Raw genomic sequence first — 25603 nt, 5'->3', positions numbered from 1 at the left:
CGGGGAGCATGGGAATGGGTTCTCCATCATCCGGCATGCCCGGCGCCACATCTTCCACCCAAGCATCATCATCCTAGGGCGCTCTCTTATTTCTGTCTTGGGCAGCCAGATCATCTCTCTTAAGTGAAATGGGGCGCAATCATGTCCAAACAACCTAAATTCGGGGGTCGCTTCATCTGAGAGCCATTTGGCCACATATTGCAGCTGGCTCGCCACATAATAAACCTCAGAATTAGGCAGTTTTATCCCCCCTTTTTCATAAAAGTTCTGCAGCTTCCATAGCGCCACTCTGTTCCGGGTACCATGCCACAGGAAATCCCTACACATACTGTTCAGTTTAGCAAAGAACTTCTTGGGTATCATGTATGGAATATTACCAAAATAATGCAGGAGCCTATGTAGGACCACCATCTTCAGCATTGCACCTCGTCCCATCATTGCTAGGGGCAACTTCACCTAGAATTTCATACACTTCTCGATTTTCACAATAGCTACCTCGGTGTTGTGCCTATGTTCCTCTTCTACCGTGTGGTACACGTCTATCCCAAGGTACCGGAAATAACTAACTGCCCCTGGTATTTGTAACACCGGTAACCGTCTCACAGGGGTTCCCTTATAGCTGCCCAACGGAAAAATACTAGATTTTTGAGGATTCACCGCTATCCCAGACAGCCCCTCACATCTCTCCATCACCTCCAGGATGTACTGGAGATTTTCCTCTGGGTGCCTCAAGCACAGCAACAAATCATCCGCATATAAGGAGATCAGGTGTTGTTCCCCTCCCACCTTGATACCTATCGTATCATATTGTTGTCTGAGGTATATTGCTAGGGGCTCCAGGGCTAATATGTAAAGCATCGGGGACCATGGGCACCCCTGTCTGGTGCCTCTGCTAAGTTGCCATCTCTCGGATATCACTGATCCCGTTCTAACTCTGGCCAGCGGCTCACTATATAGCATCTTCGCCCACCTTATGTAACCGACCCCCATTCCGTACCCCTCCAGGACCGCCAACAGCCATGGCAACTTGACCGAATCGAAAGCCTTTACCGCGTCCAAGGACACAATCGCCATTTCGCCTTCATTCATACTTCCCCATTCGACAACCCGTTGGAGTCGCCTGTGATTATGAGTTATATTCCTATTCGTGACATAGCCCGTCTGGTCGGGGTGTATTAGTTTGCTAATTACTCTTCACAATCTGTTTGCCAAGACAGCCGTCAATATCTTGCTGTCTTGGTTCAACATCGACAACGGTCTGTAAGAGCCACAGCTATGCCCAGGCTTGTTGGGTTTGGGAAGCGGTATTATGATCGCCTCTCTGAGTGATTCCGGCAACTGTCCCATCTCAAACGCTTCATTTCCAACATTGGGGGGAGCACTTCCTCTCTATATACTTTATAAAATTCACTTGGGAACCCGTCCGCCACCGGGCTCTTACTAGTAGGCAGCTGCCTCACCACTTCTTCTAACTCCTCCAGAGTGATTGGTGCATCCGGCTCCTCTCTTTTCTCCACACTTATCATAGGCAGTCCTATGTCTTCTAATGTTTCCGTTATCTCCCCAGGGCTACTTCCCTCCTCATCCCCATATAGCAACTTATAATAATCCGCAAACTCCTTGTTAACTCCTTCTTGGGTGTCCACTACACTACCATCTTCTCTCATTATCTTATCTTCTTGGGTGTCTACTACACTACCATCTTCTCTCATTATCGTTCTGATCGTGTGTCTGGGAGTTTCGCTCTTGTATAACCATGCTAAGAGCCGTCCTGTTTTATCCCCTCCCGCATGCAGTCTCTCTATGTATTTTTTGTGGTTGAGGTTGCAGAGCCTTTCCCAATGTTCCGCACATTTCTGCTGTAGCTTAAGTACCAGCTCCATGTCTTCACTTCCACCCTTTAATGCCTTTTCTAGTTGCCTTTCTGTTCTTTGTAGGTCAGCCAAAACCCCACCCTGCAGGCCTTTTGATTTTGCTATGGCAACCACTTGCATCACTACCTTGAAGGCTTCCCATAAAGAACTTGCAGAGTCAACACTACCCGTATTCGTCTCGAAGAAGCTAGTAATCTCCTCCCTTATGTCCTCTCTAAAAACTGGGTCCTTAAGCGCCTCTGCTCGGAGGGCCACGTCGGAATCCATGCTCTCGGGGGGCAGTATTGCCACCCGAGAACCAGGGGCGAGTGATCCAAGAGGACCCTTGCTTTATATTCTGCCTGAGTAATCTCTGTTATTACATCTGAGGTAGCAAAGACATAGTCCAGCATTGTATGTAGCTGCTGCGGGGCGGAATAGTGCGAATATTGCCTTTCTTGGGGGTATTTCGTTCTCCACACATCCGCCAGACAAAAGTCGTCTAGCAGTGTCTGCAATGCTTTAGCTGCTGGGGCGGGTCTATCAATCTTGCCATCTGATCTATCTACCTTAGGGTTTAGTACGCAGTTAAAATCCCCACCCCAGATCACCGCACTACCCATACACATACTAAGGTTGGTGCACAGAGTTCTGAAATATGCTGCTGTGTTCCGGTTGGGGGCATATGTATTTACAATGCTTATCTCCTTATTCTCCACCAACCCCTCAATATGACCATCCTCCCATCCGTTTCCGCCACTTCCTGTAATAGTTGAAACGGGATGTGCGGCGCCACCCAGATAAGTACTCCTCTAGCATAAGCAGAGTATGTCGAGCCCACCACAACCCCTTTGCATTTCTTTACAACCATCTCTATCTTTTCCCGTGTCAGATGTGTCTCCTGCAGCAGTGCTATATCTATCTTTTGCCTTCGCAGGTACAACATGACCTTATTCGTTTTCAGATAACTGTTAAGTCCCCTGGCATTCCACGTGATTATTTTAAGATCCCCCATGGCTCGATAGAGTTCCCCTTCCCTACCTCAAACAGGTCCCTCCCACCCGCGCAGTGCATATTCATCCATCCAACTCTTCTATGTAGGCTCATGTTCAAACTTAAACTCCCCAAAACTATATACACACCAAACTCTCCCCCCTCCCTCCCGCCCACCTACCAGCCCTTCCCCAAAAAACACCCTCCCCAAATGTTGCCCAGCTCCATCCCTGGATCTCAGGCGCCCCCACATCTAGCCCTGTCCAGCACAAGCCTATGCTCAGGGCTCAGTAGGATGAAGTCGCCCTAGTGGCCACTTAACTGCTAGTTCTCAGGGGTGGGTTGATTCCATCCCTTTGCTCCTATTTCCCATTTTATTACGCTTCATGTTAGTACTATGCAGTTCCTACATGCATTTTATCCACTATATTCAAGTCCAGCCGGGGCTCAAGGCCCGAAGGCTACATAATGTCCATCCGGTCTCACTATTTCCACCATGACAGGGCCACCCTCCCACTTACCCCCTCATTGTCCATGACACAGGCTCCTCAGTTGTCATGCTCCTGACGATCTCGGTCCGCCTCTTGTTCCGGGCAGCCCTGCAGGTCCAGCCATGACACCACCTCCTCTGGAGTGTCAAAGAAAAGCGCTCCGCTCTTGTGCAGCACCTTCAGTTTCGCCGGGTACAGAAGCATATACTTGATGCCAGCCGTAGGCAGACTCCTTTTGACGGCCACCTAGCTATACCTCTGCCTCTGCACCAGCATCGTGTAATCCGGGTATGCCGTGATGTTGGTGGATGCTCTCTCTATTGTTCCGCCCTGACGAAAGTATTCCAGGATCTTCTCCCTGTCTTTGTAGTTCAAGATCCTCGCAATTATCGGTCTCGGCGGGGCTCTAGGTCGTGGTTTCCTCATCAGGGCACGATGCCCTCGCTCCACAGTGAACCCCTGTGAGAGCTTGTCTGCTGCTATCTCCTGGAGGATCATGTTCGCCACATAGTTTATGGGGTCTTGGCCTTCCTCCCCCTCCGACAGGCCGACTACCCGTATGTTATTTCTTCTCGCCCTTCCTTCCGCTTCTCCCACACGATTTTCGAGATTGGCAAGCTGCTGTTTTTACACATGGACCTCTTTTGCGTTATTTGCGCTGACATCTGTATTGATCTTCACTGTGCTTTCCAGACCACTCGTTCTCTCTGCCAGCGCCCTAACATCTGCAGGTCCGCCATAGCTGATCCCCATTTGGTGCTCAATCCCGTTATGGCCGCCAGGATCTGAGGCTTGTCACCTTCTGAGGCTTCTTCTGCGGGAGTCGCTACCATGCTTTGTGCCGCTGTTGTAGGGGTCCTCTGCGCTTTTTCAAAGACCTCCATTGTAGGTTGTTTAGTCTTAGCTCTCAGTCCTTTCACTGACATTGCGCTACCCTTCTTGCGTGTCTGGTTCCAACTATGCAGTGTTGTTGTGACACTCCCATGTCCTTCAGTCGTTGGGGTTACTACCGCTGTAACTTGCTTTGTACTATTCAAGTGGATTGTATCCTCCCACGTTTATTCTCTACATACAATTTTCGTGTGCCGTCAGCTTGTGTCTAGAGGTAATTCAATTCGCTTTTCCGTCACTGCCCCGGAGTACCAGGCCCATAGGAAGTCCAGCTCCTCACATCCACCTCAAAGGGAGTTTTTCCTGAGCGCTTGTGCTTGTCCTGATCACTTCTTGCTCGCTGTGTCGTGATCCTCTAGCAGCCACTCAGGCCTGTCCTGTTCCTCCCCTGTTTCAAAGTTTTGCTGCCAGTGTTTCACTTCTCGTGGGGCCGCTTCTCCTGCTGTATTCTTCACAACATCATGGTTCCCCATCAGTCCAGCCATGACGCCATCTTGCATTCCTCTTCCTAGCCCCTAGACACACGACATATTACCAGCTTCGTCTAGTGCATGGGTCAGTCAGCCCGGGAGCGCACGTTCACTGGCACCCCGTTTTATTTCTTCCCCCCCTCCTTACTTCATCGACTACCTGGTCGCATGTAAATGTTGGGTGCGTCCTTGCTGTGTTATATCTCACGCTCACTCAGATCAGCCAGCAGTTTGTTTCCTTAATCCCACTCTGCCATGTTATGGGATTTGATGGCGCTTTATTTCCCAGATTGGCCACGGAACACCTTAGATACCCAGGGTCAATTTCGTGTAGTTGTAATGTGCCGTTTTTGGTGCTGGGCTCTCCTAGATCGTAGCCCCAGTATGCGGCGCAGCAGGGGGTCCGCCCGCTCACTATGCTTCACACGGCACTCTCTTGTGTCCGTGTGTATGTATCCGCCAGCCTCTCACTGCCTCGTGCGGGCCGTGACCACGGTTGGTCCGCCGAGGATTTCACTGCAGTGTTCGCAGCTCCTAACTCCAGTCCCGGGAGCTCTCTGCCTGCTCCCCGGGCTCGCATCAGATGAACGTTGCAGCGGCTGTCCTCTGCTCTGCAGGGTCAGCCGTTATTCTCTGCGCCCGACCCTGCGTTCAGTAGGCGCTGCTCCTCTATTCCGCCCTTCATGCTCTATGCCCGAATGTTATCCGACACACACCCCCTTTGCACAAATGGAAATTACGACATCGCACAGGAACGGGAAGGAGAGCGGCGGCCATCTTTAAAAACACAATCCATTGCCATCCTCAGCCGCCAGCACCCTTGTGAGGTAACTAAAGTCGTGAACAGGACCAGGTACCTCACAACATGCCCAAAGCACCCAAAAGGGCGGCGGATCGCATTCGCAAGCAGAGATTCTGCCCCGAGGAACTCCAGGCCATGGTCGACTTCCTGGCAGAGCATGCCGATGTTGTCTTCAGCAGCGACATGCAGAGGGAGTCCACCCTCCGCAAGAAGAACATCTGGGCGGAACTTGCACAGAGGGTGAGCGCTGTAGGCAACACCCCCCGCGCCCCCAGGCACTGCCGCAAGCGGTGGGATGACCTGCGGGTGCGGGGCCTCCTCTCCAGCAACCGCAGCCAGGCCCTGCAGACAGGAGGTGGAACAAGTACCGCAGTCCAACCTGAGCCGTGGGAGGCTCTCATTGGCACTGAATCCATTGAGGGCGTGGGGACCATGGAGTGCGGGGGAACGACTTCTGCAGAAGGAGGTGAGTGTCCACAGTGTACACTGGCAATGTCCATTGCATGATGAAAACTGACCCTGGGGCCATTGAAGGCACCCTCTCGTGTTGCCCTCTCCCCATCCAACGCATCCCCCCATCCAACAAATGCTGAGGCAAGTGCCGCCTAATGATGGTCCAAGTGCGAGTACATAACGCACCTCAACCATAGTGCATTGACTTGCACAGCCCATCATGCACACTGGCCAGCGTGTTAGGCATTGTACTAGCCAAAATGTACATAACCAGGGCACAATGAGTCACTCCCAAACATGCGTATATGTCACTACCATGCACATGTACCACTGCCATAGCTACCCCCAAAACAGAACAAACCTAAAATGACCGAAATGTCCATGCAGCCATGTATGCAAATAGGACATTGCACATTCACTAATGTTGTCCCTCTCTTCTACCCCCACAGGCACTGACCATGACAGCACAGAGCCCCAATCAAGCTGGCCAAGCACCTCCACGGGTAGTGGCAGGGTCAGGCCAAAGCCAGCACCAAAAACAACCACCCCCCTGCCTACGGAAAGTCCACTGGAAGCTGCCGGACCACCATCCCACACAGCATCGGCGGCAGCAACTATGCCAACCCCTAGCTCGGCACAGTCGAGCGTCTCAGGGGAGGCTTCTGCTACCGCGCCTGATGAGTGTGAGCACAGCCCATCACCCATCTGGGGGGCCTTGTTGGAGGACGGCCAAGATACAGTGCACAGCCCGGAGCCATGCATCGTAACACTGGCCTCATACAGTGACTCTGGGGATGCCCCTTCACCTGTGCACAGTCTGGAACTCGACCCGCAGGGGTATGACGCCGATCTCCCCTGTCCACCCATACCACCCCCTGCAGAGCATGCTGGACCAAGTGGATCTTCCGATGGTTTCCCATCTTTTGGCGGGCAGCGAGTGCATCAGTTGACGGACCTCATACAAAACTACATTGAGGACAACCGCCAGGCCAGGGTAGAATTGCATGAAGAACTCAGTCAAATGCGGCAGTCCCTCACCGAGTGCACCAGCAAATTGTGTGACACGTTGACAGACAGCACGACCCGGCTATGTCATGTCCTTGGCCGCATAGCGAATGCCCTTGAGGCAGGCCATTCAAATTCCGAGCCACAGCAGGAGGACACGGCCGCAACCAGTGAGGCCACGCAAGGCAGCCCGGAGAGACGCACTCGGCGTTCCATGCGTCAGCGGGATATGCCTCCCCCAGACAAGGGGAGCAAGAAACATTAGGCATTCCTGCCACATGTGGGCTTCACATCCTACATGGGACGACTGCAATGGAGTTGGGGGGATGGGGGAGAGGGGTGATGGTTTGTTCTGGAGTTGAAGGGAGGGGGGTGATGGTTTGTTCTGGAGTTGGGGAGAGGGGGGAGGGGGGTGATGGTTTGTTCTGGAGTTGGTGCTGATGTATGCACTATTTTGTTTTTCTCACAATACACAATTGGTGTCGCAAAATTCAACTGTTGTGGACCGTTGTGGACATTCATCATTGCACATTTGGTCATTGACTACTGCCAGTGCATGGTGTACAAGTATACACGAGTCCAGTGCCCTGTGTGCCTATGTCATGACACCCTCTACTGACTTCTGTCCTGGATAACTTGTCCACTGTAAGTACAGAGCATTACATGTCCCTCAAGTGCACTGCCTCAATGAACCTTTGTTGCCACTTCACCCTCCGCCTTCACCGCATCGTCCTGTGGTTGTAGCAGTACCATGTCAGGGGTGATAGCCGCTCATGTAGAGATGCACTTTTTGTCCATCTGCACATATGACATGGGCTCATTCGACACCAGATATCAGTGGATGGTCAACCACCAGTCCTGCTTCGCCGGCACATATGTGCTTCACGCAAGCCAGGTGACTGCTTCATCTACACGCATGCACGGGTATGGCCATTGTCTGGTTGCCCCATGGGCCTGTTCAGGGGGTTAATGACAGGGGTCATGTGGCTTGTTGTCAAGGGACAGCCAACAACAGCTGCATGTGTAGCCAAATGAGGTGAGTGTGTGGACTGTCATGGTGGAGAACAGTACTTGGCTGTCATGGCAGGGTTTCAATGATGGCCATCTGCACATGTCCATAGATGTATTGCGCACGATCATGGACACAAATATGTGTCGGATGCAATGGAATGCAGTGGGGGGTTGCGTCTACATGATGGTCCGTGAACGATGGTGTGGACATCTTGGGGTACATGTTCCTTTGTTGCATGCTGCTGTCCTGATGTCGGATCAATGTGGTGCTGTGTACTGTGTAGAATCATATTTGGGTGTGATGGCTGTAGTCTGTGGATCATGGTCATCATCCTGCTCTGATCCATTCTATGGTGATTCCCAACACTCCTATGGGTGTGCCATGCCGGTGACGTGATGTCGTAACCCTGCTGCCCTCCGTTAATTCCACTCCCAGGGATGGGTCTCCAATGTGGTGCCAAGCTGGGGGATGCCACATTGTGCATGTGCAGTGTGTCTTCCGATATGCGCTTACGGTTGTGGTGTCCGCCAATGAGTGGTGCTGGTGTAATGTGATTAGCCCTTGTCAGTTGGTGGAGATGTAGTGTGTTGTGAGTGCCTTATTCTAGCAAAGTGGGAATCTGTTCGTATATGCCGTTGCACTGGTTCTGTGGCAGGTTTGTTGTCGGGGTGAACACCGTACGGTGGCTTCATCGTTTCAACCCAGTTGGTTCATGCAGGCACCCACCCCATGGCACCAGTGCACTTGCATGACACAGTCAGACGACTCAACCGCCAGCCAGGCAGGTCATCCTGCATGTTGGACCATGTGGCGCAGTAGCGTGGTGAACTGCTGGCCCTTTGAGTCATGTGTAGTTGTTTGGTGTCAGGCCCACCCATGTGTGCGGTTCTTGGTAGCGTTGGATTCCATCTGCACGTAGGGGGAGTGGTATTGTTTGCAGTTAGTTGCTGTCCGCCACCTGCATGCCATGCTGGTCCACATACGACCTGTGGGTGCTGTCAGGCGCACCATTGTCATTTGGCATACCTCCATTTGCATTAGGTCCAGCTTTACTGTTGTGTATCTCATGGGTGGTCCATGTTGGGGATTGGTAGGCCCTTGTGTGCTTGGGGAGGTGTAACGGCACTTGTATATGTGGCCGCCTAATGGACGGTTGTGACATGCCACTGTGTGCTGGTAGGTGCCTGTGGCATGGGTGTGGGGCACAGGCAACACCATCACTTGTGCCAGGTTGGCACTGTACATTTGTATGGTGCTCGCTTTTCTTGAGTGTGTGGCGCTGCCCTCCATCTGTGTTGCATGTGTGCACCTGTGGCTCTGGGACCCACTGCTCAGGGTTCTTTACTCCTTCTCTGAGATGCCTGTATGTACTCCATGCCAGTAAGGTACTTTACGGGCTTGAGGAGACTGTAATTTACGTGTGCTCCTTACTTGTGATCAGCTCCGGTTTACGCCATGCCGTTAATTTCGGCATGGTGGGGCGCGCGCGCGACCCAAGACCGATAATTACGGCATTGTAGTTTACGGTGCCGTAATTAACGGTCTGAGGGGTCAGAATAGCATGGAGCGGAAAACCATGCCGGTAAATCATTACCGGCATGGTTTTTACCTTACCTCCATGCTCGGAATGACCCCCAACGTATCTATCTGGCTGTTCCTCAGCTTCAAGCGTGCAGTCAGCTCGCTCATGTTCTGCACACTGCCTTCCCACGCCTCTTCATGTGTTCCAGAGCTATTTTGAGATGAAATAGCATGCATATTTCGTCGGATCTGATCACCGGATCTCGGAGCTCCCAGTGATAGCAGCCTATTCCATGGCTGCCCAAGCCACTCCCCACAGACCACCAACCCTTGAGATGGTTAATCCAGATGAAGGGGGAGAATCCTAAATTGTTAAGAATCTAAAAAAGGAATCTTTGGACCTTTTCATTCCAGGTAACTATTGGCCTACTACAAATGTTCTGTTTCTGCTGAAAGTTCTTGATAAAGTATCACATTTGCAACTCCAGGACTATTTAGTGGCTCATGACATCTTGCTCCCCAGCCAATCTGGGTTTAGGAAAGACTTTGTTACTGAGACGGCTATGCTGGATCTCAAGGCCGATCTACTCCAGAATATGGACCAAGGGCGTTTATCAGCTCTGATGCTTTTAGATTTTCCTTCGGTATTTGATCTCGTAGACCATGCTCTATTAGCCAATAGACTACCATCTGTTGCAGCTGTTCGCCTAAAGCTGCGCTCTGGATTTCTTCTTTTTTGGGACCAAGGAACTTAAGAGTAAATGTAGGTGATGTTTCTTCTGTTCCCTCTAAGATCACCTGCAGCATCGCATAGGGGTTGTGCATCTCTCTGATGCTGTTCAATATCTATATGATCCCTTTTTTGCTTCTGTTGATTAGTTTGGGCATGCTAGTGGCAAATTATGCTGATGACACTCAAGTCATCATCAAACTCTCAGGTTCATATCTCTCGGATTTTGAAACTTTGAACACCATCTTTAAGGCCATCCATGTTTGGATGGCCGTAAATGTTCTTGTCTTCAACGCAAGTAGAACTGAGCTGCTCATTGTTGCTTCTAGTCAAAAGTTGAGATCTCTTCTAGCAGAGTAAGCAAATTTTCAAATCATGGATTCGTCCATCGCAATGAAAAAAAGGTAAAAACTATGGGCGTGGTCCTGGGTGCCGAACTTTCTATGTGTCAACACGTGGCCTCTGTTAGTTCCTCCTGTAGTCTGATAAACAAGCTTCTCCATAACATCCAACCCTTTCTCACACAAGAGAACCTGTTGACACTTGCCTCTGTTCTCATAAACACCCGTCTCGATTACTGGAACAACTTTGTTTAGTGGATGCGCTAAATCTGTTATAGCTGTGCTTCAGGTTACCCAGAATGGTGCCCTACAGGCTGTTGCAGGTCTGGCTAGATGCTCTCATAGTACTGCTGCCATAAGGGGCCTCCACTGGTTACCAGTGAAACATCGCATCACCTACAAAATTTTAACTTTAACACATACATGCGTGGTGAATGCCACCCCTGAATATCTCTAAGCACGCCCCCAGCCATATGTCAGAAATCACCCACTTAGATCACAAAACCATCTTAGATTGACTCAACCGAGGTTTAAGCTGGTGAAGACAGGTGGGTGTAGTTTTAATGACCAATGTCCATGCAAATGGAATGTGCTGCCACTCAGTATCAGAGCTGTTGATACACCCACAAAGTTTAAGAAGGTGCTGAAAACTTTCCTCTTCATTATTTCACCAGACTAGTATCTCATTCTACCTTGGTGATGTCCTCCTGACCCCTGCGCTCTCGTCTATTGGTTTTCCCAGCGCATTGTCCTGTTTTTTTTCTTCATTTTACTTGAATTTTAATCAAAAAGAATCTTTTGATTTTTACAAGAATCTTCGACTCTAAGTGTCTCATACTCTTTATGGCTTTGACTCCGAGCATCTTGGTGTCTTTGTTTCTTAAGAATTTCTTCGTTTTGTGGTGTCTTGCTGTTTCGAAAGACCCCACGGAGGGAAGGACATGAAGGAAGTTTCTGTTTATAGAAACCACTCTTCGACAGGAGTTGATTGTTCCCTGTTTGTTGAGCGTAATGTGACCATCGAGATGTATAGACCTTCCCTCTCTAGGGGTCAGATTGAGTTGCAGCCACCTCTATCGTCAATTTATTGATCTTTTTGAAAGCTAATTCTATTAGTTTGACAGTTGCCAGTGTCCATCTTGTAGTCTCTCCTGATATTAACCTGTTCCATACCGACTCTTCATCAACCGTTACGGCACCTTGCAGGAGGGACTGGAGGTAGACGTCTCTGTTTTGTTGTGTCTTTGGGCACGACAACACCAAGTGTTTCAGTGTTTCCGCTTGCTCTCTATTTTTGCATAGGCGGCAACCATTGTCTGTCGAAGGGGAACGGATGGCCAGGATTTCGTGTGTCATCAACAAGTTTAGTCTCACTTTCATGAACATGCTTCGCATCTGTTTGTTTGGGAATTTAGTGCAATAGTTCTGAGGTACTTTAACTTTGTTGAATGTTGGTGGAAGATGGGCCAACAGTTTATTTGTACTTGCTTTGTCGATTGTGACGATCCACTCCATATTTTCCATTTTGCGTTTCACTCTTTCTGGATTGTCTCTCAGGTCATCTTCCGAACACGCTATTTGGCTAAACATTTCTTTTTGCCTTGCTGCCCATTTATTAAGTGCCTTGCAAGTTCCGCTTCAGAGTTCTTCGCTTGTTTCTTTCATTTTGGTCATCTGTCTTTTTTGTTGTTTGCACGCCCTGATGCCTGCGGGCTTGTGGCGCGATGGAATTAAAATTCTAAATAAATATGGTCAATCTGCTTTCAGGATTTGATTTCACCATAGAACACAGGTCAGGGTGTAATCAACAAAATGCTGTTGGTCCCTCCATAAAGTATGACGGACAGGAGTAAGGGGATTCATCCAGGAGTGGATTAAATCCTCCTGTCCCTTAGTATGGGGGTAGGGGTGGTGAGTATTAGGGAGAATTCTTAGAAATTTGCTAATTCCCTTCTACCTTAGAGACCCCCAGCTCTTTTTGCTGGACTGTAGGACTTTTAATTTCTAGCATGGAGAGAGTGAGACCTTTTCCCCACTCTATCATGTATTTTTCTGTGAGTTGGACTCTATGTTTTGTTTGACTTTGGAGTCTGACAAACTCCATAGGCATCATCTTTACATTGTGACACTCAGCACATTCAGTGCAGTGGCACAGGGAAGTCTCTTACATTTCCCAAAGGTTTACATACCTTCTCTTCGTGAAACTACTGTTTCCAAGAGCAGTGAAGTGAAATTGACTTTACTTACATTGTGTAATCTTCTAGACCCAACACACACTATCTTACAATATGGTGCTGGAGGGTTTACTTAGTATCCCCTTTTTCTAGTTTCTCATGTAACATTTTTATGTTAACCTTTCTACAATTAATGGCTGGTGGCAGTGGTCTACTTTTTCCTACCATTGTGTGTTTCTACCGCAGGCTGCAATTGCAGCTGCAGTAAAGCACCCATGGATGCCCATTTTTGTCAAAGTGGCCCTGGGCTTCTTTTTTTGCCATTTCTTGTTGGAAAGGTCGTTCTTGAGATTTACTCTGTGCGCCAAGCCAGGTTTGGTCCCATTGTTCTTTTTGTCTTTAGCAGGATTCATTGGTGAAGCCGGCCTCTGGCTCCAGCGTGTCTGGCAGGGCAGGAAGCGAGGGAGGTGCCCAAATCTCCCTGTGCTTAGTCCCCTTGGTTACAGGAATGCACCCAAAAGTGATTGGTTGGAGGGCTGTCCTGGGAGGAAAGCCACCCTACTGTGTGATTGACAGCTAGGCTGCTAATGAATGGGAGAAACCTGCATAAAAGGCAAGGCTTTTTGCTTGGAAGGCAGAGTCGACCGCTGGATGAAGGAATCTGAAGAAGAACTTGGAAGAGACGCCTGCTGCAACTCATGGACCGTTAGTTTGCCCGGTGAAGCCCTACTCCAGTGCTGAAGCTCCGAATTCGTCTCGACTAGAGAAGACCTGCAAAGGATGACTTCTCCCCTTGGGTTGGTGGGACCAATCAATCCCAAGACGAGCTCACTTGGAAATCCACTCAGAGCTGGCTGTACTTCCATTGCTTCTGCAGGAACCGATTGCCAGGGAGAGAAACACCAGAATCGAGTGAGTGCCTTTAAGTCAGACCCAAGCTCCATGAAGCAGGACTGACCAAGCCTGAACCACCTCAAAAGAGTGCTGGACCCCAGATACAAAGAAAGTCCATCATGGTATCCGAGAACCATGGTGGTGATATTTGCAAGAGTCGCGAGGAGCTGAAACCGCAAAGTGCCGCTGATTTGAAGTTTGCCCGTTGCTGCCGCCGACCTTCCATTTGTAGTGTAGGAGTCCCCAGACGTCCGCCCTCTTGTCCCCATGACTGAGGCCCAGGAACAACAGGATCTTCAGACCTACACAGGAACGGAAGCCAGCTGGAAGCAGTTTTCCTTCTAACCAAAGGTACTGTAATACTAAGAGGACTTACCTCTTATTGTGTAGCTATGCTAGCTCTCAGTTGAGACTTGCCTTGGTTGCATTTGCAGAGATGCTTACAGCTTTGCCCATCACAAGTCACCCAGCTTGTGACCCTAGATTGATTTCATTTTAGACAAAAACTTCTAAAACATTGTGTAAGACTTTTTACCTACCTGCAAGAAGTGCTTCAGCTCGCCTAGACTATTGCTCAACTAACATTGGCTGTCCTAGCTCCCTGAAAGACTCTTCCTACCTTTGACTTTGTGTGTTGCCTTTCGCTCAGGAAAGTGTTAATTTACTTTGCATTGGAGGGTTCAAAAAGTATTTACCTGCTTAAGAATATTTGTTAACCATTGTTTTATTCCCTTATCTTCTCCTTATTAACACAACCTCAGTGTTGCTCTAAATCTACCAATGTTATATTAATGTCCACAGTTTCCTAGTTATTTAACTCACCCCAGGGTGTAGGAAGAATCTGTGTGCCATCCCAAATGGGTATTTGATGATTTAAAGAAACTGAGAGAGTGTCAATTTTTAGTGTCTTTTTGTGTTACTTCTATATTGCTCCCTTCTAAATAATTCTTAATAATTGTTTAAACAGGAAACCTTGAGTGTAAGTGTTTATTTGGATACTCGTCAGTGTGAATCTCTGTGTAACAGCCTTACTGCTAACACTGACCCCTCTTGAGATAAGCCTGGCAGCTCAGTCACTCTACCAACTTTTGTAGTACATGCTTATACCAAAGGTTGGGTTAACTATTGCCAAGAGGTCAAGGCTGGTGCAGTCTCCCACAGGGTACTGCATACAATCTTGCCTAACACAGTGCATACACCTGACTGTTAGAATACCTGTCTGTGTACAGAATGAAGTGCCTTGGAGAGTCATGTTGGGGAATGATTTGAAAACTCTTGGAGTTGTATCTAGTACCTCCAGGCCTCCCAGTAAAAGGAAGCATGACCAAACAAGATTAACCAGAGAGGCAACCTTAGGAGACTCTCAATGGGAGGTTGAGGAGATTCCTCTTACCCCCGGTCTACAGGAACGCCACCCTTCTTTCCCCAGGAAAAAGAAAGAGATAAAGGAGAAATCTAAAGTCTCTAGGAGAAAAAAAAGGTATGAAACCTAACCCTGTTCACAAGCAAGGGACATCCCAAAGAGGACAGTCCCAGGTCACCCCAGTGACCCCTTCCCCAGCTGAGTCTGAGTGGGAAGACCAACCAAAAAGAGTCAGCTACTGGTGACCCAAAGCTGGAAGAAAACCTTCCCTACGTTGGAGATCGGGATCCTAAAGGCCATCCTGAGATGCAAACTTTACAGAAAGTGGACCCTCTAGGGCAGACTCCAGCAGAGGTCAAAGAGAGGGTCCCTCGCTAGAAGGTCTTTGCCAACAGAAAGCTTCCCAGCTGGAAGGGCAAGAGCCAGGGAATCATAGGCTTTACTGGGAGGATGGCCTCCTCTATAGTAAACTTATTGAGTCTATCCCAGGGGACTACAGGAGACTGGTAGTTCATCAGGAGGTCCGACAGAAGTTCGTATAGTTGGCACATAAGATCCCTCTGGCTGGCCACTAGAGTTTCAAGAGGACCAAAGAGAGGCTATCTCTGTATTTCTACTGGTTCAAGACGGGTGCAGATGTAGATAAGTTCTGTAGGAGCTGCCACACTTGTCAGACATCTGGCAAGAGTGGGTCCAAGAATGTGGCACCATTAGTGCCCCTCCCTGTGGTGGGTGTCCCCTTTGAGAGGGTGGGGATTGACATTGTTGGTCTCCTTGACCCTCCAACTTCCTCAGGCAATGGATTTATATTGGTTGTGGTAGACCATGCTACCAGGTACCCTGAGGCAATACCTATGAGAACTGTTACTGCTCAGGCAATGGCTAAGGCCCACCTTAGTATGTTTACCAGGGTGGGGTTTCCTAAGGAAGTCATTTCCGACAAGGGATCACATTGTATGTCCCACTACAGGCAGACCATGTGGAAGAAACGGTGGTGTGACTTACAAGTTCTCAACAGCCTACCATCCCCAAACCAATGGATTGGTGAAGAGCATGATAGGTGCCTTAGAAGAACCCCTTAGAAGAAAGTGTGACCTTCTACTGCCATGCCTACTCTTTGCTTACAGAGAAGTCCCTCAAGCAGGGGTGGGTTTCACCCCTTTGAACTTATTTATGGTCATCCAGTCAGAGGTCCTTTGACTCTGATTAAGGAAGGGTTGGAGAGTGTTCCTTCCATACAGTCAGTGAGAGTCACTGACTATGTGCTGGGCCTCAGGAGGAGGATGGCACTGATGATGACAGAAGCTTCAGAACACCTGAAAGCTGGTCAGGCTCTGGTCAAACATTGGCACAACCAGAAGGTCAACATGGTGGAGTTTACTCCAGACCAGTTCGTATTGGTTATGGTTCCTACAAGGCAGAGGGCCTTACAGGATAAGTGTATTGGACCCTTCAAGGTTGTAGGCAAACTTGGAGAGGCCCGTTATTTAGTGGACTTGGGCAACCCCAGGGAGGCCCCTACGGTCTATCACACTAACCGTCTGAAAGCGTATGTTTCCAGACCAGAACTATGAGCTTTGCTTTTAGCCTCTGATCAAGAGGAGGAGGAGAGTGAGCCTCTCCCTGATCTCCCCAGGAGATCCACTTCAGTTGAGATAAGTGAAGGAGTTAAACTCTCTTCAGATTAGAGTCTGCATCAACAGGAGGAGTGCAAGGCTCTGTTAAATTAGTTTGCTTACCTGTTCCCCTGACACCAGGCTTGACTCCTTAGGGCCAGCATGATATTCTCACTGATGACAGTCTCCCTGTTAAAAGTAGGGGTTACAGAATGTCAGATTATGTCAGATCTCAAATAAAGGAGGAGGTCAAGAACATGCTTGGCCTTGGGGTTATTGAGGCATCTACCAGTCCATGGGCTAGTCCAGTTGAACTAGTGCCAAATGCAGCAACCAAAGAGTTGAGATTCTACGTGGACTATAGGACTGTTAATGCAGTCACCACGACTGATGCACATCCATTACCAAGGACAGATGAACTGGTGGACAAATTTGGTTCAACCAGTGCGTCAGCACATTTGATCTGACCTCAGTGTATTGGCAAACAGCACTGAAAGACCATGCCAATGAGAAAGCTGCATTCTCCACCCCAGGAGGCTTACACCCGTTTAGGGTTATACCTTTTGGACTTAAGAATGCACCTGCTATATTCCAAAGGATGGTGAATCAAGTTCTGAATGGGTTAGAGGACTTCTGCATGGCATACTTGGATGACATTGCAGTGTTCAGCCCCACCTGGGAAGAGCATCTTCACCACCTAGGATATGTTCTGCAGACTCTATAACAGGCCCATCTGACCATAAAGGCTAATAAATGTCAAATTGGTCAGAGTAAAGTGGTCTCACTTGGGAATGAGATAGGAGGAGGTGAAATTAGGCAATTGCCTAGTAAAGTACAAGCTGTACAAGACAGGGACACCCCTACTACTGAACCCCAAGCGAGAGCCTTCCTAGGTCTCACTGTGTACTACAGGAATTTCATAGAGAATTATGGGACCATATTTTCTCCCTTAAATGTTATCTCCTCACCCAAATGCCCCAAGAAGGTCAGGTGGAATGACAAGCACAATAAGGCCTTTGAAGGACTGAAAGAAGCCCTTTGCAAGCCTTCAGGTTTGAGAGCTCCCGATTATAACCAATCCTTCAATGTACAGAAAGATGCTTCCAATATAGGGATAGGTGCAGTCTTGAGTCAATTGGATGAGAAAAGCAAGGAACACCCTATTTGATTCATTAGCAGAACGCTGCAGGACCAAAAGACAAGGTAGACAACTATAGAACGTGAATGTTTTGCCATTGTGTGGTCAAGGAAAACTGTAGGCCATACTTGAATGGTTCTACTTTCATTATTCAGACTGACCACCAACCCTTGAGATGGTTAATGCAAATGAAGGGGGGAAATCCTACATTGTTGAGATGGTCAATCAGCCTCCAAGGGTTTCATTTCACTATAGAACATTTGTCAGGGTGTAATCACCAAAATGCTGATGGCCTCTCCAGAAAGCATGACTGACTGGAATAAGAGATTCATCCAGGAGTGGATCAAATCCTCGTGTCACTTAGTCTGTGGGTGTGGGGGGGCGAGTGTTAGGGAGAATTTTCATTTCTGTGCTAATTCCCTTCAACCTTAGAGACCCCCAGCTCTTTTGCTGGATTTAGGACTTTTTCATTTGAACTCTTGAGTGAGTGGGACCTTCTTCTCACTCTCTCATGCGTATTTCCCTGATTAGGATTTTATGTTTTTGGAGTCTGACAAACTCCATAGGCATTTGCTTTTTGTATAGTGACACACATCACCTTCAGTGCAGTGTCACTGAGAAGTCCTTTGGATTTCTCTTAAGGTTTAAATAACTTGGGTGAACTACTGTTCCCAAGAATAGTAAGGTAACCTTGATCTTACTTACCTTTTCTCTTTGTAGGTCCAGCACACACCATTTTATGTGGAGTGCTGGGGGGTTACTTAGTAGCCCCTTTTCCTACTTTCTCATGTAACATTTTTTGTTACCCTCACTATTTTAAATGGCTGGTGGCAGTGGTTTACTTTTTACTACAATTGTGCTTTTCTACCGCAGGCTGAACCCTCAGCTGCAGTACAGCACCCATGCGTGTCTATTTTGTCAAAATGGCCCCTGTCTTCTTTTATGCCATTTTCTGTTTGTGAAGTTTTTCTTGGATTTTTCTGTGTGTTGAGACAGGTTTGAGCCCTTTGTGTGTTTTGCCTTTGGCGGGCTTCAGCCCTGAAGCCCGCCCCTGGCTCCAGTGTGTATGGAAGTGCAGTAAGTGAGGGAGATTCCCGAAACTCCCCTGTCATTTGTCTCTAGGAATGCCTGAATGCATCCAGTCCTGGTTGACTGGCTGGCTGTCCTTTGTCTCTAGAAGTTCCTGAACGAAAACCAGTCCTGATTGTCCGGCTGGCTGTCCTGAAAGGACAGCCACCCTGCTGTGTGATTGACAGCCTAGGCTGTGCATGAATGGGAACACTTGCTTAAAAGGCAAGGGCTTTGGGACCAGAGGCAGAGTCGACCACTGGAAGAAACATCTGAAGTAGAAATCGTGACGAGAAGCCCGGTGCAACCTCCTGGAGCTCGAGGTACCGGTGAGGCCCTGCTGCTGTGCTGACCTCCTTTTTTCATGTCGACAGAGAAGCTCCGTGTGGGATGACTTCTTCCCTTGGGTTAGTGGGACCTACTAACCTTGAGGCAAACTCCACTTTGGCGCAATCCCCAACTTGCTGTGCCTCTCCATTGCTGCAGAGGCCCAATGCCAGGGGTCGAGTGTCCATAACCGAGTGCAACATCTGCCCTGGAACGAATCCAGCCAAAAGCTCCAGGAGCCTCCTAAGGACACTCCAGAAGTAGGAAATCCCAATACAGAGTCCCTTTACCAGAGTACAGGACCGATGGAGTATGGAAAGTTCAACTGGAGATATTCGTTCTGCATCAGTGCTGTTTGTGAAGCGCTGAAAAAGCGAAGTGCCGCTAAATTGAAGAGAGCTCATAGCTGCCACAACCTTACGAGTACTGCTGCAGAAGCCCTCCAGACGTCCACCCTCATGTCCCCCCGGCTGATGCTCAGGAACCAGAGTCTGCTTAGCTGCAACAAGACGGAATCCAGCTGGAACACTTTTCTTCATACCAGAGGTACTGTTTGGGCTTGGGGTACTTACCTTGTCACCTTAAGTCGTGATTCTAACTTGAGATTTGCACTTGCTTAACTTTCTGAGTTGATTTTAACCCCACTTTGCACAAGCTTAACAGTTTGTGTTCCTACAATGATTTTCTGAACTATCTGACTTTGTGAACGACTTTTATCGAAGAAGTGCATCAGAACTATAGACTTTGTCCAAGTTGACTTTGGCTGTCCTGGCTCCCTAAAGGCACCTTTCTGAATCCATTGACTTTGGTATTGCTTGTCCCGCATAGGATGTAATTTGTTGAACAATTTTACTGCTGGGAAAGCCTTACCTAGACTTCATTGGAGGATCCCAACTGTCTTTACGTTTTAACAAAGTATGTTCTAACCTTTCTTTTTTTCCATAACTCTTCCTTTCTGAAAAAACACTGAATCTTCAATGTATATTGGTGTTATATATAAATGCAATACTATCCTTGTTATTGAAGTCACTTCAGGGTGTAGGAAAAATGTATTAGTATATCCAAAGAGTATTCACCAACGTTATTGACTGTTGAAAGGTTATTGTAAAGTTTGCTTGGCTGATACTAACAATTGCCCTTTTAAAGAATGCTTAAAGTTACTTGTATTGGCTGATTTTATCTGTACAGCTCTACGCTCACATTTACCCCTCTTGAGATAGGCCTGGCTGCTCAGTCACACTACCAACTTGTGTAGTACAGACCTATACCAAAAGGTGGGTTACCTAATACCAAGCAATTAAGTCTTGTGTAGTCTCACACAGTGTGATTGCCCCAATTCTTACATAACACTATTGGCAGGCGGGGGATTGGCATAGAGTGGTTACAGTGACTATTGATTGTACTTGTTCCCAACTAAACCAGCCACAAGGCTAAACTCCACCAAAAAAATAAGCAACTTGTAACAAATGTCTAGTATGGATCACTATAATGAGTCAGCACCTACTAACTTGACTGTAGATCAATTGAAAGATTTATGTAAAGCAAAGGGTCTACCTCTGAAAGAAAGAAAAAGTGAACTTATTACAAGGTTGTTCAATCACCAAAGTACGGGAAGTAGGCCTGTAACACCTACTAACCAAAATGATATGGAAGAGAATGATGAGGACGCTAGTTTAGAGTCAACTCCAATCTGCAAGAATATACAGAAGAGGGAGAGGAATCTCCAAAAGGGATCAACCCTCTTCCACAACATGCCCTTATGCCTTAGCCACTTCCTATCCTGACCCCACAAGGTTATAATCTAAGCCCATAATATCTTTCACTTGAAAGACTAAGATTAGAGCTGCAATTCAAAAAAACGTGAAGTAAATTCTGAAAGCAAACAACAGGAGGTGGAACTCAGAGAAAGAGAAATGGAGCAAGAAATGGAAATGAAAAAGATGTCCCTTGATACTGCTTCATGGTCCTCTAGGTCTACCAGTCCCAAGAGGCCTTGCTACCTGCCTAAAGAAGCTGTAAGTATATATGATCCTAAACTTGATGTGTTGGTTTGGCTGAGTACATTTGAATACACGTATAGTCTACACGAGATATGAGGGAATGATTTGATTGCATGACTCATGGCTTGGCTCCCCCAGAATGGTTGTGATGCTGTTATGGAGTTGAGTGCCAGTGGCAGAAAAGAATATGAGTTAGTTAAAATGGCATTAATATCCAGATTTGGGAATACTCCTCCCCAGTACCTTAAGAGGTTTAGGACTCTGATGGTACCCCTTGGGCTACCTGGGTATGTGAATGTTTGAAGAACTTATATGGTTGGTTTAAGGGTTACAGAGTGAACTCCTTTGAAGGAATGAGAAACCTTTTTTTACTTGAGACTATTTTGATGCCTGCTCTCCTGAGCTGAGACAGCACTTGGCTGACTCTAAGGATATGTATCCTAAGAAGGTAGCACAAGGTGCTGACTTATATGTAGCCAACAGAGCCACTCATAAGGATTCTGAGGCTACTCACAAGAAGGAAGAATGGAAGCAGCACAAGAAAGAGGGAAAAGAAAATTTGAATCCCAATAATCAAAAAGAGGGCCACAAACAAAATAAGGGTAAATCCCATGGGACACCTGTTTCGTGTGATTTGTCTAGAAGTATCAGGCTTGAACGGATTCATCAAATTATGTACTTTCTCCATATTCTTATCTTCTTTTTCTTCTTAAATTGTCATACAAACTCCTTCATTTGTGAACCAAAAAATGATAATAATACTACACTACTCTTTTTACGCACCCTGTTTTGTATCTGCATTTTTATGACCTATTGGATGTTTTGCACACATATTTATAACATAAATTCACAGAAAATCACATTTTATATGGAAGTAAAGTCATTAAATAACATACGAAAGAGCAGATTAGCAATTTTCCGAGGCTGCCATTTTGAACGGCCGCCATTACTGTTAGGGCGAAAATCTGAAATGGCCTCCTAGCCAAAATAAAACCTTTCCATTCATAGTATTTGTGGCCCACGTTTCATGCTTCTATTACCAATAGCACAATTCTTCCAAGTATTTCAACTATCTGCTGTACTATACCAATATTTCTGGTTAACAACTGCTAATCAAAATGGGTGATTTTTTCACGTCACTCAATACTTTTTATATACAGTGAAATAGTGAACACTTGTTTAGCACCCCATCCATCATGAGAAACTGACATGGACAACCCAAACCCACCAACCACTCACATTTTCTCCTACAGCACTAATGCTACAGCAAACTGTTGCTAAATTGATAATCCCCCATGATAATGTTTTGTTATCAAGTTGATCATGCAACGTTGCCTTGATATCTGTGTAACTCAAGGTTGTGTTTGATAAAATACATAGCAGTCTGCAATATATAAATAAAATATATGCGTTACATGATGTCAGACCACACCAAGCAGGGCAGGTTGTCACTCAGATAAAGCTCCTAAGGCTACACGGCTATACCTATAGCAAATGGCAAATGTGTGCATTACAAATTACTTGTCAGAGTTATATGTATCCATCAAATGCATTGTATTATATTGACATATTTTACAAAGTACATATTAAAACACCTACCTGAAGACCACCTTAATAACTGCTCTAATTTCTTGCACTCTGTGGTTTTTTTCTTCCAAAACAAAAACCCAGATGAGGAACTAGTGCATTTTTCCATCTCATACTTGCTCATACCTAAAAAGACATAATAGTACTTCTGTTTAATGAGTTCATCTAATGTTCGATAATATTAAACTAAAAGGCTATATTTACAGAGTTTTTCTGGACTGTGATTGGAAAAAACAAAGAAAATCTTGCAATGTACACATGATTGTTCATATCTGTTAATAGATATACAAAACATTTGTTACATCGTGTTAACCCTTAACGTGGATGCACAGATGATCACAACGCTACATTTAGCCTGATGCATAAAACTGTAAATTATGTATCGGAATTAAAGAAACCCTGCCTCGGGCAACTTACAAGCACCCGTAAACCAAACTCACTCCATCCCTTTGTAGAATAGTACTGTTGAAAATCTATATCTCCCACAGTGAAAAACAAAACCTAGGGTTCAGTTTTCCTCTCTGACATGGCATCTAGTTCACAAGTGACCAGAAGCATAAACATGTCTTCTTACAGAGTCTCTATTCTGGGAAAGGTCATGCCCTCAATTTCTTTATGGCTTCGGCTCAGAAGTTAATTCATGGCATCACTACTGAACCTTGCTGTTTTAATGGCGAAGATACAGATTTTTCAAAATGTCTGCTCTCTTGCCTTTGCAAAAGACACAAATAGATTGTTAGGCCACAATTCCAAGTCGGGCATTCTCTGGACCCACTTTGTGAGTGAACCTTAATCTATTTGGCTTTCTTTTTGCCAGGTGCCTCACCTCTTTAACTTTACTTTTCTGGCAAGAGGGGCTTCGACGATGCTCTCTTGTCATTGCAAACCTTTCTGTGTTGTACTGCCTTGGGAGCCTATGTGGCAGGGGTCATTTGTTAGCACCAAGGTTTACTCTAAGGGTGACTCTATTATCTTACAAGTGTGTTCTGGAGTAGGTTGGTGGCACTGTAATTAATTTTGTCTTCAAGGCACTTTTTCTGACTGCACTAGTAACCCAATGCATCAATCTGTGAGCGATTGGGGTACTCATTTATGTTTTAAGTCCGCCTTCTCGCTAATTTGCTTTGTGTCATCCCTTTGTCTGTGTGGACCAAGGGACATGCATAGAATTACTGGTGTGCTGACATAGGTTCCCCTGAGCCCAGGCCTGCACCCTTGTTAGGGGAGTTTTCCTAAAGTCCCACTTGGAGGTAAGCCTTTAGTATGTTATCCCAGTGGTTTGTAGATCCCCAACTTTTAGTTGTACTACTCAAGGACCTTGGTAGAGTGGCAGAGCAGTCAGGCTTATCTTAAGAGGAAGATGTGAGCTGTAGGTAAGTATACTGAACCTAGCTAGTAATGCACATCAATTAAACACTTACACATAAAAGTATATTAAAATATAGATGTATTATATTTACACAGGTGTCAATGTTAAAAACTTAGCACAATAAACTAAAAGCCATAGGTATACTTTACAATACTTTCAAAAGACCACTTCTTAGTTGGTAGTTGCTGAACGTGCACAATTGTTACAGGAGTTTGACATGTCTATTGTACTATTGGTAATAACGCGCACCCACAAAGTAATACAGTGATTGCATTTAGTCAGTATAAACATATAAGATAGGAAAACAGTTGGTTAGTGTTTGTTAGGCAGAATTGCAGGCAGTACCCTCTGGGAATACCACACACAATTAGGACTACAGGTGTAAGCAAAAACCAACCTTTGGTATAAGTCTGTACCACACACTTTTGGTAGCGAGCTGAGCAGCCAGGTTTATCTCAAGAGGGAATGTGAGCAGTAGAAGAAGTTACACAGAAGTATCACAATCACAGTGGTTCAAGTAGACACAGTCAAGGTTTCTTGGTAAAAAAATACTTAAACATTTATTTACACAGTCATTTAGAACACTTTCACTAGTAGGAATCAGCTCAATATTAAACACCAATATACTACAGTAATAAAAGGAAAAAGGAGCCAAATAGCACTTCAGGACTTTTCAATGGGAATAAAAAGCATAGGTTTGTAGAAAAGAAAGGGTTATAAAACACTTCTTTCAGACAATGCAAAGGTTCAATGTACCAGGAGGGTCAGTTCAATTCAATATGCCAGGCTAAAGTCAATAGTCTAGTGTTCTTTGATAGGACAGCACAGTTCTGGTACAAATGGAGAAGTCTTTGTAAACGGTTTTAGAAGTAGTTGGACCATAAAGCAAGATATGTTGGGTAACAAGCTAATTAGGCCTGCAAATTGGGAAAGTTTAACAAACTTCCACGGTGAGAGTTGGGGTCTCTCAACCATATGACACAGTACCTTAAAGTGGAGCAAAAAGATGCAGCTGAAGACGTTGGTTCCTGGCAGGTCCGGCAGGTCTCGCTGTTCCTGAGCCTCAGTCGTGGGGACAAGAGGGAGGACGTCGGGGGACTCCTGCACTGCACAGGACCGTCATTAGAGCAAACAAAATGGTGTCACTTCAGCTCAAGTAGCTGTGTCTTCCAAACACAAACTGGTGTCCTTCCCCCTTGTTAACCTCAACCAGCTCCGAGAATGGTATCCAGGCGTTTGCTGAGTTGATTGGTCCAACCAACTCAAAGGAAGAAGCCGTCCTTGAAGGAGCTTCTCTGTCAATTGTAGATCTGGCAATTCAGGGTTGCAGCAGGGCTTCACCGGGCAAATCAACGGTCCAGTGGTTACAGCAGCCGTCCTCTTCTAGCTCGCCTTCGGTTCTTTTGTTCCAGTGGTCGACTCTGCCTTCCAGTCCTGGAGACTTGCCTTTTAAACAGTTTTCTCCCATCCATTCCAGCCTAGCTGCCACTCACCCAGCAGGGTGG

The 25603-nt window shown here is 46.8% G+C and overlaps 1 protein-coding gene across 1 annotated transcript in view; it reads right to left on the bottom strand.

Moving 5' to 3' along the window:
* The window catches only part of C7 (complement C7), a 582400-nt gene that overhangs the window by 288953 nt on the left and 267844 nt on the right, over window positions 1-25603 (bottom strand). Inside the window, exon 9 of the mRNA XM_069627198.1 lies at window positions 22742-22855. Coding sequence (XP_069483299.1) covers window positions 22742-22855 — 114 coding nt within the window. The remainder of the gene's footprint in view (window positions 1-22741; window positions 22856-25603) is intronic.

This window comes from Ambystoma mexicanum, chromosome 6p, assembly GCF_040938575.1.
Source record: "Ambystoma mexicanum isolate Mex_15411 chromosome 6p, UKY_AmexF1_1, whole genome shotgun sequence".
NCBI classification, from domain to species: domain Eukaryota; kingdom Metazoa; phylum Chordata; class Amphibia; order Caudata; family Ambystomatidae; genus Ambystoma; species Ambystoma mexicanum.
Note: the sequence above shows the minus strand (reverse complement) of the source record. Positions and strands in the feature narration are given on the sequence as shown.